This window comes from Rattus norvegicus, chromosome 9 (genome assembly GCF_036323735.1).
Source record: "Rattus norvegicus strain BN/NHsdMcwi chromosome 9, GRCr8, whole genome shotgun sequence".
Taxonomy (NCBI): Eukaryota; Metazoa; Chordata; class Mammalia; order Rodentia; family Muridae; genus Rattus; species Rattus norvegicus.
This window is the reverse complement of record NC_086027.1, coordinates 75,773,665-75,788,469: the sequence shown is the minus strand read 5'-3', so window position 1 is coordinate 75,788,469 and position 14,805 is coordinate 75,773,665. Positions and strand designations below refer to the sequence as shown.

General features: G+C 40.1%; 1 protein-coding gene across 1 annotated transcript in view; it reads left to right on the top strand.

The window, feature by feature from the left end:
* Acadl (acyl-CoA dehydrogenase, long chain) overlaps positions 1–4,781 on the top strand; it is a 38,389-nt gene extending 33,608 nt beyond the window's left edge. The window contains 1 exon segment of the mRNA NM_012819.2: positions 4,535–4,781. Coding sequence (NP_036951.1) covers positions 4,535–4,628 — 94 coding nt within the window. The 3' untranslated portion in view covers positions 4,629–4,781.
* Positions 4,782–14,805: the final 10,024 nt, after the last annotated feature.

Sequence of the window (14,805 nt, the reverse complement as noted above, 5' to 3'; positions counted from 1 at the left end):
ATGGTTGAGTAGTGGTCCATTGTGTAGATGTACCACATTTTCTTTATCCTTTCTTCTCTTGAGGGACATCTAGGTTTCTTTCCAGCTTCTGGCTACTATGAATAAAGCTGCTATAAACATAGTGGAGCATGTGTCCTCGTGGTATAGTGGGGCCCTTTTTGTATATGTCCAGGAGTGGTATAGCTGGGTCTTCAGGTAGAACTATTCCTAAATTTCTGAGAAAATGCCCAATTGATTTACAAAGTGGTTATGCTAGTTTGCACTGCCACCAGCAACAAAGGACTGTTCCCCTAGCTCTACATCCTCACCAGCATGTGCTGTCACTTGAGTTTGGGGTTTTACTATATAACCCTGTCTGACCAGGCTGCCTAAGACTCACAAAGATCTACCTGCCTCTGCTTCAGTACAGGGGTTAATGATGTGTGTGTGCGCGCCACCATATCCAGCCTGTGATGCTTGATCAGCCTCTCTGTCTGTCTTTCTGTCTTTCTCTTTCTTTCTTCCTCCTTCCTTTCTTAATTATATTTTATGTGATTTTTTTAAATTAAAATGGATTTTTTTCATACAATATGCTCTGATTATGGTTTACTCTGTCCTGACTCTTCCTAGGTCCTCCCCACCTCCTCACCCACCCAAATCCACAAGCCTTTCTTTCTTCTTTTCCATCTCCTCACGTTGATGCTTTTCTTCAGGATATATGAAGGGAAATATCTTTACTGTAATTTATATGTCATGTCTACAAGCAAAGTAGATCTAAAGTCTGAATTTTCAATTAATATATTATGCAAATAGAAGCGACTTTATTTTATAAGCTTCTCATTTTATTTTTAAAGAAAATAGAGAGTTCAACATACTGTTAAATATGATGTTTTGCTTGAAAAAAACATTTTTAAAAATTAATTCCTTAATTTTTTCATACCCCCCCCCACATACACTGCATTACTTTGTTTGTACTGGTGTGACAAAAGTGACTGAAGGGAGAAGCGGGTTTCCTTTGGCTGTTGGAGGGTCAAGCCCATCACAGTGGGGATGTTCTGGCTGCAGGAGCTTGCAGGTTGGCCCTGCAGTTCCGAAGCAGAGCATGAAGGATGCAGCTGCCTTTTTATGCAGCCCGGGACCCAAGCCTGAGGAACAGTGCCATCTAACTTTGGAGTGAGTCTCCTACCTCAGTTAACCCACACAAGAATCTTACAGGCGTGCTCCCAGGCTAAGCTACTCTAGGTAACTCTTCATTATTACACCTGGAAGCTTGTGCCTAGGATGTTTGCAGATGTTGTCAAGTTGATAATCAGAACTGGCCATCGTCGGAATTGAATTCATGGCTGTGCATGTATTAGGCAAGCATTTGCCACTGACCACCATCCCTCGCTTCTCAAAAGAAACAGAGATAGCAATACAGAGTGATCCACTTGCATAGTAGAAGAGTTAACATATCACGCTTTAATTATTTATTTTGCTTGAAAAATAAGGGTTTTTTTTTTTTTCTGAATGGAATTTTTATGATGCTTCCTTTTATGGAGTTAGACATCCTCAGATCAAACAGTGGCCACTACAGCTGGAGTGTCTTCATACGTCTCCCTTCTTCATCGTCCCTTCTCAGACTCTTGTGTCCGCCTCACGTGTTTCTTATAACCTTAGAAAATCTATTCCTCTTACTTAACAGTACATTCAGCTCATGAAAATTGCCGAAGGAAGTTTTCGACAAACACTTATAATGTGCGAGGAGGAATGCTTCCAAAGACTTCCCTGTTACCTGGGTGCTTTGTGTACTTAGAAAAAGTGTCAAGGACATAAACACTGTTAGCCCGACACGTTTGAGTTCCTCATGCCAACAAGCCTTGCTAGGGCCATTCTGTGCGCTCCTGATCCTTTTTGAGGAACATGAGCTGTTTTTTTTTTTTTCCTGCCGTCTCCTTAAGACCAGAAGCTCCTCTGGGTACAACCTGCTAACGCTATAGGTACCACACAGCATGGAAGCTTTACTCACCCGGTGTCTATAATTTACAGTTTCATAAAACTCAACGTCAATCAAGGGTTTTTCTCCTTTTGAGAGAATCTAAGCGTGAAATTGATTTTTTTTTCAAATAACTCATTTGATTTAGACTTCCAGAGCTACCTCCTGCAGCCCTCACTTGCTCACAAGCAGACTTCCTTTTAAAAGCCTGTGTAGTCCTGAAGTACAGATTTGAGTTTTGAATTATGCTAGCTCAAAGGTTACCGTCAGTGGAATTTTTCCTGCGCATATTTTTTTTTGAAGTACTCATCCATCTTATAAGAGGGCTTTGGAAGCGTAATGATAATGGATGCTTATATCTCTGTGTGTGTAAGCTCTTGTAACAACTGCTGCTGAGAATGAAGGCATGCAGGGCTTAGTTTATGTTCTAAGGAAGGCAGGCTGACTGGAGCAGGGGGCACTACCCTGGGGATCAGGTTAGAGTGTAGCATAAACAGGGGTGTGTGTTTTCTCAGAGTTCCTTGCTTTTAAATCAGTAGCAAGGAAACTTGTGGATTGATAATTATAATTTCTGCTTCCAGCTCAGGAGGCTTGAACTCCTTTAAGTTATAATTGCCTTTTTTGGCTGGGTTGCCAGTTAAAAGAGTATGTGAACCTTTATCTAGACAGCTCTTTCTGTCCCCAAAGATATAGGAAATCCTGCTATCACAAAAGCCAGTTACTCTTAGATAGGATGTGGCTATAGTGTACAGACTTTGATTTAAAGAAATCATCCAACTTTTGATTCTTTTACCCGCTCCAGAATTAGCTACGTTATTAGTGTGGGGATGGGGCAGGGGAGGGAAGCGATAGAGAATCATTCAGTCTGAAGCTTTAGAGGGTTAACTCTTGGCATGTGAGCTGATCTTAGTTGTATTCGTTAGTTTTAGCTTTAGACCCCTGGAGATCTCTCAGCCATTCTAGGCAGAGAGGCTGAGACAGAGAACGTCACTGCAGTTAAACATTTCCCTGCTGCTTTCCTCTGTTAATGTTGGTAGAGTAAATTTAATTAGTAACTTATGAAAGCTCTGCTGGTCTGTCATTACATACCCTGGTAGAACTCCTTTAATGTGAAAAATAAATGCCCAGCCCAGCTCAAAAATGTCTGAGGCATTGGGATTGTCCCGGTAGGCTGGAATGCCAGGAAAGTCCTCAAAAGGTGCGAGTGCTTGGCTTTGTACAGAGGAACAAAATCTTCCTGGGCCTGGGAGTAGGGTTTATATATTTCAAAAATTACTGAGAGTCCTCATCCCCTATATGATGCAGCTCATCGAATAGTTAAATATTCAGTGAGGGCCCACTTATCTGCACGGTACCCTGATAAATATGGAAACGTGTACGCTCAAAGGTAGTCATATTCTGGGAAACTAACACATTTTATCTTAGAAATTAAGTAATTAAGCCCCACTTTTATATTTGAGAAAGGCCTGTAGAGTTTCCTTCCATGAAGAGTCTGGAGCTCTATAACTGGCTGCACAGGACTGGGACAATGAGAGTGACCTAATAAAAGTTTGCTTGCCAAAGAGGCGAGACGCCTACATTCTTGTTCCAGCCTCACTGTTATCTGTTATGTCACCAGCAAATGGTGATCACTAATTAGCAACTGCATCAACCTCTCTCTGTTTTTTCTTTTTTAACTTACAGAGCAGTCATATTTACCCTCTGGGTTCTAGAGAGGTAAAGGGAAAGAGGAAAGGGTGAAAACGGATACGTGGTTGTGGTTGCGTGGCTATTCCCATAGCTGTCAGAGCGAGTCCTTGGGCTGGGCACTCAGTAGGGGAGCTCTCCCCTATCAAGACCCTGAGCTCAGTTCCTGTGTTAGTCAGACTTCTCTCCCAGCTCCAAAGACAGAAGAGTGAAGTCCTGGCTAAGTGTTAATGTCTGTGTGTCACTGAGGGCTCAGCCCCAGAGGATTTGAATCCTAGCTGAGGCCAGAGTGGTTATTAATCATTTCCCCCAGAATGAGCTACTTGTTAACTTTTTTGGGGGGGAAAAGTAACTTTTTAAAACACTAGGTAGTGTTGGTAGTGATGAAATGAAAAGGAATGTCTGGAAATAAGTAATTTATTATTCTTCCCCTCTACGGTCAGTGGATTTCAATTTTCTGGGGAGACTAAAAGAGAATACACTAAGACGCTCCATGCATTCTTTTTGTTTTTTGGGTTTTTTTTGTTTGTCCCACCCCCACCCCACCCCCCGGGGCTGGGGACCTAACCCAGGACCTTGCGCTTCCTAGGTAAGCACTCTACCACTGAGCCAAATCCCCAACCCCCGCTCCATGCATTCTTAAATGCAGACATTTTCAGTTGCCGCTTGTTATATATGGTCAGCTTTACAAAGCTATGTCAGTGCGTGTTGGTTTGAATTGTACTGTCTCAGCGGCTTCTAATGTATCTACCTAGCATGAATGCTGTACACGAAAATCTGTTATTAATAAGTCTCCTATTGTTTAGAGTTCTTTAAATAACAGTTATCTGCAAAGAGAGGATTTGAAATTTCTACCATTGTTATGTGACTTAAACCATCTCCTAATTTATCTAGAGCCTACGTGGATGCTCGAGTTCAGCCGATCTACGGTGGTACCAACGAAATCATGAAAGAGCTGATCGCAAGACAGATCGTCAGTGACAGCTAGACATCTGCCTACATCCTGAAATCCTACTACATCACAGCTAATCCGGATTCAAATATACTTGAGATAAAGTGGAACCTGGAAGGGGGGGGGGTAGTAAAGCTGGTTTTATGTATGGTTGTTACAGAGAAAGAAATAAAAGAATTATAAAGATTGACACAGGGAAAGAGAAGTTTTTGAGCGAAGAGTCTAAAGTTATGCCATGAAAGGTGTGACCTTTTTTATGCATCTACTGTGAATATTAATTTTCTAACTGGGGAGCCTTTTAATGTCTTTCTTGTCTTTCAAATCCTGAAGAGCATAAATTGTTTTCATTCTTAATAGGGCAGGAATAATTTTATAATATTATAACATTAAAAATACTTATAAGACTTTGGAAAGGAAAAATAATTGTAACTTATATAAGGCCATTTCAGCTACTTTTTGCCCCATATTCCCCCAGAACATTGGTTTCTACCATGTTACCACCAACCCCATGTTTTTTTTTTCTTTTTTTTTTTAATTTAGAGAATACTTTATTAGTTTTTGTAATCAAACCCACGTATATAAGACCTTACATATTTAATACAGTGTGTTACCCCTGTACAAATGGAAAAAACTTAAGTTCAACATTTCTAGACCAATATGGCTGTTAATTTCTGTACAGTGCCAACTCAACACAGTAAACGGGGATACTTTTTTCCAAAGTTGACAGCACAGGTAAAGTTTCCAAAAATTCAAATTATATATCTGTATATATATATTTATATTTATATAAAAAGACCAATAATAGCAGTGTGTTATGCATCAACAGCAGCAACAGCTTTTCCAGGTTCTGCAGTCATCTGAACAAAACTGTAGAGACATCCAGCATACTCCTTTAAAAAAAAAAAAAAAAAAAGTAAAAAAACAAAACCCGAGAAAACAGCACAGTTCTGTTACTCTTGTGGTACCTGGCACCATTTTTTTTTTTTAAATTAGCTTCTCAATCATCATCTGGAAAGAAAACATTCTGAGCAACATCATTAAAAACAGCTCTGATAAAGCACAGTCACTACTACGTATCATAAAGCAGGTACAAGCTATTTTACATCCACGGAGGTATGATACAGTACTGTCCTACATCTATAATACTAGAGGATACAATTTAAAAGGCATTATTTGAGACTTGATTCTACTTTTCCAGCAGAGGGCCCAAAGGATGGTGTGACACAGCTTTGTAAAGAAACATACTCTAGACAGGATTTCCTTTCACTAGTGGCACAGTTCTAAGGATTCATTCTCTCCATGAATGTCAGCTAAAACCGTTATTAAAAAAATGAAATATCCCTAGAACAAAACCGTATAACCACCGGATTCACATGAAGATGACCTAGTGGAGACAAGCTGGACCTCACCTTACCAACAAGCTATCAAATCTGTTATGTTTAAACAGTGAGACCTCCAAGGAAGGAGATGCCAAGTAGTGCTTCAAAGCTTCGGACCACAATCAAACACAGCATCCTTTTCAACAGAAGCAGAAGCTCATCTGAATATGCTCATGGATGCTGACTTCAACATTTAATCATCTCCTCACTCATCCAGGAAGAGGGGGAGATCAGTTACTACTGTACTTTATTGTGTTCAACCAAATCACCATGTTACAAAAATAACAAGATGCCATAATAAAAAATAAGGCTCCTCTATCCAGCACCAGATAGCATCATTTTACTTTCAAGCCTAGAAATTGCACACTTGTATATAAACCAATCGAAGATGAGGATTGAGAGTTCATCTTGGTGGATTTTTCCTTTGATGAATATGAAGTGTCCTTCCTTATCTTTTTTGATGACTTTTAATTGAAAATTGATTTTATTTGATATTAGAATGGCTACTCCAGCTTGCTTCTTCTGACCATTTGCTTGGAAAGTTGTTTTCCAGCCTTTCACTCTGAGGTAGTGTCTGTCTTTGTCTCTGAGGTGTGTTTCCTGTAGGCAGCAGAATGCAGGGTCCTCATTGCGTATCCAGTTTGTTAATCTATGTCTTTTTATTGGGGAGTTGAGGCCATTGATGTTGAGAGATATTAAGGAATAGTGATTATTGCTTCCTGTTATATTCATATTTGGATGTGAGGTTATGTTTGTGTGTTCTCATTCTCTTTGTTTTCTTGCCAAGACGATTAGTTTCTTGCTTCTTCTAGGGTATAGCTTGCCTCCTTATGTTGGGCTTTACCCTTTATTATCCTTTGTAGTGCTGGATTTGTAGAAAGATATTGTGGAAATTTGGTTTTGTCATGGAATATCTTGGTTTCTCCATCTATGTTAATTGAGAGTTTTGCAGGATACAGTAACCTGGGCTGGCATTTGTGTTCTCTTAGGGTCTGTATGACATCTGTCCAGGATCTTCTGGCCTTCATAGTTTCTGGCGAAAAGTCTGGTGTGATTCTGATAGGTCTGCCTTTATATGTTACTTGACCTTTTTCCCTTACTGCTTTTAATATTCTTTCTTTATTTTGTGCGTTTGGTGTTTTGACTATTATGTGACGGGAGGTGTTTCTTTTCTGGTCCAATCTATTTGGAGTTCTGTAGGCTTCTTGTATGCCTATGGGTATCTCTTTTTTTAGGTTAGGGAAGTTTTCTTCTATGATTTTGTTGAAGATATTTACTGGTCCTTTGAGCTGGGAGTCTTCACTCTCTTCTATACCTATTATCCTTAGGTTTGATCTTCTCATTGAGTCCTGGATTTCCTGTATGTTTTGGACCAGTAGCTTTTTCTGCTTTACATTATCTTTGACAGTTGAGTCAATGATTTCTATGGAATCTTCTGCTCCCGAGATTCTCTCTTCCATCTCTTGTATTCTGTTGGTGAAGCTTGTATCTACAGCTCCTTGTCTTTTCTTTTGGTTTTCTATGTCCAGGGTTGTTTCCATGTGTTCTTTCTTGATTGCTTCTATTTCCATTTTTAATTCCTTCAACTGTTTGATTGTGTTTTCCTGGAATTCTTTCAGGGATTTTTTCGATTCCTCTCTGTAGGCTTCTACTTGTTCTCTAAGGGAGTTCTTTATGTCTTTCTTGAAGTCCTCCAGCATCATGATCAAATATGATTTTGAAACTAGATCTTGCTTTTCTGGTGTGTTTGGATATTCCGTGTTTGCTTTGGTGGGAGAATTGGGCTCCGATGATGCCATGTAGTCTTGGTTTCTGTTGCTTGGGTTCCTGCGCTTGCCTCTCGCCATCAGATTATCTCTAGTGTTACTTTGTTCTGCTATTTCTGACCGTGGCTAGACTGTCCTATAAGCCTGTGTGTCAGGAGTGCTGTAGACCTGTTTTCCTGTTTTCTTTCAGCCAGTTATGGGGACAGAGTGTTCTGCTTTCGGGCGTGTAGTTTTTCCTCTCTACAGGTCTTCAGCTGTTCCTGTGGGCCTGTGTCTTGAGTTCACCAGGCAGGTTTCTTGCAGGGGAAAAGTTGGTCCTACCTGTGGTTCCAAGGCTCAAGTTTGCTCGTGGGGTACTGCCTAAGTCCTCTCCGCGGCGGCAGCAACCGGGAAGATCTGCGCCGCTCTTTCTGGGAGCCTCCGTGCACCAGGGTTCCAGATGACGTTTGGTGTTTTCCTCTGGCGTCTGGATGTGCACAGAGTGCAGTCTCTTCTGGTTTCCCAGGCGTGTCTGCCTCACTGAAGGTTTAGCTCTCCCTCCCACGGGATTTGGGTGCAGAGAACTGTTTATCCGGTCTGTTTCCTTCAGGTTCCGGCGGTGTCTCCCAACCCCATGTTTTTAAGTAATGAATAAAACCCTTAAAAAAAAAACTGTACTGTATTAATGCCCATATAGGCAATTGTGTATCAATTAAAAATAAAGTACAACTTAAAACAAAATGTGTAGCACGTGTACGGCACTGAAGAAGGAGAACGTGTTGTGGTGGGGACCGCATAGGTTCTCAGGAAGACACGTGGACTTTCAGCAGACCCCATTCCAGCTCAATCTGAATAGAACTCAGTAGTCCATCATCTTTAAATTAGGTATCAAGGGGCTGGGGATTTAGCTCAGTGGTAGAGCACTTACCTAGGAAGCACAAGGCCCTGGGTTCGGTCCCCAGCTCCGAAAAAAAGAACCAAAAAAAAAAAAAAATTAGGTATCGAAGCCAAGGCTTTTATTTTTTCACCAGTGTGATGTATTTATGTTTAATAAATACCGTGCATCTTCTGTAAACTAAGCTGATAAAAATGTTGGAAAGCAAGCTTGGAATAGCTCGATTACAAACCAGTATATAGAGATGAAAATTCCATCTAAACAGAAACAAACATTTAAAATAAGATAGGGGGAAATCATATTTAAGACTTGAGTAGTTTTTATGAAAAATAAAATCAATATTTTTATTTATTAATGGACATTCCAGTAGTTTGATTTTTCTGGCCCAAGGGGTAAAATTTTAAAATGAAAATGCATTCTTGCTTAACTTCAAAAAGTTAAACATTTCTGTTTTCCTACAAATGTGTATAGCAGACGGGAGATGGAACCTTTTTGATATTCCTTTTCTCATAACGTACCACTTTGGGTTCTAGAGCTTGACACAGTTGCTGGCTGGATTAACCTTTTATTTACATTTATCAGCATAAAAAGGGTTCAGAACTGTTATTTATCCTTTGAGAAAGCTTGCCTTGTGTAGCCTTGGCTGCTCTAGAAAAGCTATGTAGATCAGGTTGGCCTAGAACTCATAGCCACCTGTGTGCCTCTGCCTCCCCTCCCCTTCATGCGGGGATTGAAGGCCTGTGCCACTATGCCAAGCTCAAACTCATTTTAAAAAATAATGTATTTCTAATTATGTCTATGTGCCTATGAATATGTGCATGTCCCTGCGGGTGCCAACAGAGACCAGAATAGAGTATTAGATCCCCTGGAGCTAACTCAAAGGCTAGCTCTTCTGAGTTGCCCAAGACAGATGCTGGAACTGAACTCAAGCTCTCCTCCAGAACAGCAAACACTCAGCCACTGAGCCATCTTTGCAGTCCCTAGAGTAAATTCTTATTAAATATTACATTTGCAGTTTGCACCTCCCTCGGACCAACAGGAACTTTAAAAAGATTTGCTAGAGCTCTGCTTGCCCCTTCAGTCTCTTTAAGTCTAGAGTGTAGAGGTTGACAGACCTGGGCTTTGAATGGTTATGTTTCATTTAGCGTTTAGAATTTAGAATCTAATTTTAAGAAGAACTGAGAATGTGTTCTGCAGCTTTGCGTTCAGCTATTCTTTGTGCTTTGTTTGGGTGGCCTCGGGTAGAGCTCCCCGGGGAGAGAATTTATCATGCGAATCTCTCATGCAGTGCTTCGAGAAATGATAAATAGTAACAGAGCTCAAAAGAGCTGGGCAGGCAGAAGAAAGCATCACTATGTAAATACTAATGAGAATTTAAAGGTTGGATTTGCTTTGACGCTAAGATTTTTAGGATCAAAATTGCTGCTTTAAAATTCCTTTTCCCCTTATTTCCGGACGGTGCCATTGGAAACTGCTTTGACTCGCAATTTTAAAATCTAACTGCAAATCTTTACTAACCTAGTAATCTGAGGAGTGTATTGCTGAAAGTGTAGAATTTCTAGATTTTTTTTTTCCATGTCAGTGTTATTTTTGGCACACCCAGCATTTATTTATTTGGAGTCATTGGAAAGATCTGACATTGAGGTTGAAACCAACTGCAGGCCTGTGTACTGCTTTATAACAAATGCTGAAAAATACTATTCTTTTTAAAGCTGTTGCTTTCAAGACAGAATTATGGAGAGTTACAAATAAACTAAACGTGGAGCACAGTATAGCTGGTTGTCACAGACATTTTCCCCTCATTGTCTTTCAAGGCAAATCCTACATTTAATGTTATGTCATACATACAGATGCTCCAGAATACGTATGTATTTCATATGTAATGGATGAAAACATTTTGTTTCTGCGTCTAGCCAGAATTCCATTACCATACTGCAGAAACTTAAAATGCAATTCTTGGGTCATATAAATTTCCCCTGATTATACCAAAAAAATACCTTTTTGGTTTGGTTGTTTAAATTAGGATCCAAGGAAGACCTCCAAGTTCTCTTTGAGAACTGAAGAAATGGCTTGGTGGTTAAGAACAGGTATTGCTCTCTAGAGACTAGGGCTACATTCCCAGCATCCAAGTCATATGGTTCACAACCGCCTGTAACCAGCTTCAGGGGATTCAACATGTTCTCTGGTCTGTACTGGCACATCCATGCATGTAACACACCCAGGCATGTGCACACACGTGCGCACACATACATACACCAAGAAAAACAAAGATTCCATATGGATGTAATGGCCCTTAAAGTTCTTGTATTAGAGTTGTATTAGGCCTTATCTAATTTCTCCCCTTATCTCAATATGTATATGTGTACACACACACACACACACACACACATACATCCTTTTCTTTTTTGGTGTATATATTTTAAAGTTGCCCTTTGCAGCCCCAGAATTTTAAGCATATAACTCCAACCAGGATACAGAACAGATTCACATCCCCCCAAATGTCCGAGTGGTCTTTATAGTCATAGCTACCCACCCCTTTAAACCCTCGCACCCACTGGTCTGCTCTTTGTCACTGCAGTTCTGTCTTTTTGAGACAGTCATATAAGTGGGAATTATACAGCATGCAACCTTTTAAGATTGTCTTTTTTTGTCTTAGAAAACCGAATTTAAGATTCATCCATTTTGCATGAATCAATAGCTTTTCCCTCTTTGGTGCCAAGCCATATCTCCATGTGGGTTACCACAGTTTATGTATTATTCATTCCCCTTTGCGAGGAGATCTTGGTTTAGGTTAAAGTTAAATCTAGCTTCTTGCTGTGGTTAAATTCCCAGCAGGGATTTGCTGAGTTACGTGTATGTTTAGCTTTAAAGAACACTACAAACTGTTTTTCTAGATAGCTGTACCATTTACCTTCCAACTATCCACATAAGAGTTCCAATTGCTTTTAATACTAACCTTTTTATATTAGCTGTTAGAAAAAGCATACACTGATGTCTCATTGAAATTTTTTATTAATTTTTATATTATGTACATGGGTGCTTAGTCTGCATATATGTCTGTCTACCATATATGTGCCTGGCAGGCATGAAGACCAGAAGAGGGTATTCAGTTTCCTAGAACTGGAGTTACAGATGGTGTGGTTTGCAGCTGCCATTTGGGTACCAGGAACCGAACCTGGTTTCTCTGCAAGAGAAACAGGTGTTGCTAACCACTGAGCCATCTTGCCAACCCCTTAATGTCTCATGGTTTTAGTTTAACATTTCCTTGGTCCTACTAATGTCAGAACAGATTTTTTTCTTTTTCTTTTTCTTTTTTTTTTCATTTTTTAAAGCTTTTTTCCTCCATCTTTATTAATTTGGGTATTTCTTATTTACATTTCGATTGTTCTTCCCTTTCCTGGTTTCCGGGCCAACATCCCCCTAACCCCTCCCCCTCCCCTTTTCTATTGGTGTTCCCCTCCCCATCCTCCCCCATTGCCGCCCTCCCCCCAACAGTCTAGTTCACTGGGGGTTCAGTCTTAGCAGGACCCAGGGCTTCCCCTTCCACTGGTGCTCTTACTAGGATATTCATTGCTACCTATGGGGTCAGAGTCCAGGGTCAGTCCATGTATAGTCTTTAGGTAGTGGCTTAGTCCCTGGAAGCTCGGGTTGCTTGGCATTGTTGTACATATGGGGTCTCGAGCCCCTTCAAGCTCAGAACAGATTTTCTTATGCTTACCTTCCACTCAAGTCTTTGCCCAATTTTTGGTTTGTGGGTATTTTTGGATTCAGATGGTTGCCGGTGTAAAAGCTAAAAGCACCAACTCTCAAGAGTCCCAGATGCAGAGTGAACTGAACCATGTGGGACCAGATGACCACCGGGTGGCTGAAGAGCATTCCCTGTTGAGCTAAGCACTTGTGTAGGGAAGCCTCCTATCCTACAAGCACTAATGGGACTACGAGAAACTGTCTCAATAGTCTCCTTAGTACGGATGCAAGCCCTGGAGAACTCGCCCAGTAGCACCTCACAAGCCTCCCTTGTTCAATTCCCGGGGAATCACAGGACTTTCTGCTGATCCAGCTGCAGCTCAAGCCTGGCGTATGTGGCTGGTGTGGGAACAGGCGGGGTTCCGAGCATGGGCTCAGGCTGTTCCCTGGAGATGAGCCTTTATCACATGTATGACTTGCAGCTAGCGGTCTCATTTATTCGCATTGAAGTTCTTAATGTTTGAATTCTGATCATTCTTTTCCTTTCATGCTGTCTATATTTGCTATCTTGTCAAAGAATTCTTTACTGAAGACCTAGGCCGCTACATTGTTTTCCTTAGAATTATATATTTTGTTTTATTCATTTCGATCAATGCTCATGTCATGATTTTATATAAGGTATGAGCTTTATCTTTAGAACACCGTGTCTAAGTGTTCTAGTGTTAGCTGTTGAAAGAGCTTTCACAAACTCTTTTTTAATCACAAACTGCTTTTTGTGCCTTGGTTAGAAACCAAGAGACCGTGTTTATCTGGGTCTGTTTCTGGGCCCTGTCCTGTTGCATTGATCTATGACTGCAATTCCTTTGCTGCTATCCTGAGTTTAGTAGTTTTTAGAAAGTTTGAAAATTAGATGGTGGAAATTTCCCTAGCTTTGTTCTTTTTTCAAAATCGCTTTGGCTCCTCTTAGGCTTTGGCTCCTCTTAACTCTTTTTAAACTCCATATTAATTTTTAAATGATTTTATCTATATCTGTACACATAGTCTCGTGGTGCTTTTTTTTGGGGGGGGCTGAGTTAGGTCTCCACATCAGGCTGAAGGGAAGTGTCATCTGCTGGGATCTTCCAGGACATGAATAAGGGATGTGTTCATTCAGACCTTCTTTGGTCAGCTGCCTTTGGACTTCATACTAAAGAGTCACGTACTTGTTCAGTTATGCTTGCATGGTAAACTCCTTGGAGCAATGGCAAATAGTATTGCTGTTTAATTCTGGTTTATAGTTATTACCAACAGAATTGTTTATCTTGTATCCTATAGCTTGTTGAACTTAAGTCTTAGGAGTTACTTTGTAATTTCTTTGAATTTCCTATATAGTGTTATGTTGTGGTAAAAATAAAAATTGGTCAGAACCAGTTCCTGCACTTACCCTGGTGGCTCACCGACTTTTATTTTTACTAAAAACAGTGTTATCAAGGAACCAATAGCTGCTCTTCTTTTCTAATTTGTATTATCTTCCAGCTCTTCATTCCTCCATCACCATTTTTTTTTTAAATGATAGGAACTTCTCCCGACAACAGTGAACAGGAACAAGGTGTGGGGTCGTAGAAGTTAAATTCTCATAGTTGACACTGTTGGCTGGGAGGTCCAAGATTAAGATATCCATGTCTGGTCTTTGTTTTCAAAATGGTACCTTGAACACCATGTCCTCAGATGGGGATTAACACTGCATTCTCATATGGCAGAAGGTATAAGAGTGAATTAACAAACTAACCGGACCTCTCAAGCCCTTTATAAGAACAAGCAGCCCAGCATGTCCTGGTTTCATCTCACCATATTGTTGGATTGACAGCAGAATGTCAGCGTGGATTTGGGGGCACAAACCTTACTTCTGGGGTACACTGAATTCTAAGTATTGAGCCATCCTTATGTTCTTGAGTTTGACTGTACTAGGCTATACAGTTTTATTCTTTTTACATATTCTTTGATAACTTGAGAATTGTTGTGCCAGTTCACAAGGGAAGTGATTTTTTTTCTTGGTTTTGTAATTTTTGTATAGTACCTTCTTTTCAGTATGTCTGTTACATTTTTTGTTGTTTTAACAGAACAATATTGATAACAAAATGAGTTAGGCTTCATTTTTTTTCCACTCCTTTATTAAGTTGATTTGTTAGGAAACAAAATGTATTCATTTATTTTACAGACCGTCTACCATTATTGATTTTCCTCATTAATCTTTGAAAATGGTTTCTATTGATTCTTCCAACTTTCCTAGTTTCTGTAAACTGAAAGATGTAGAGGATTAGTTAGATTTGGGCACAATATTTTTTCCCAGATAACTTAACAAGCAGGGCAACACACATCTTCCTGTAGCAGCTCATGAGACACACATGTTGTTTCTTCCAGTGATCCTGGAGATGATCAAGGAATTCACATATTGTGACACGTGCATAAAATATCCTTTTACGGAATGCCTTAACATCAACCAGTGATTTGTTATTTTATTGGTAATT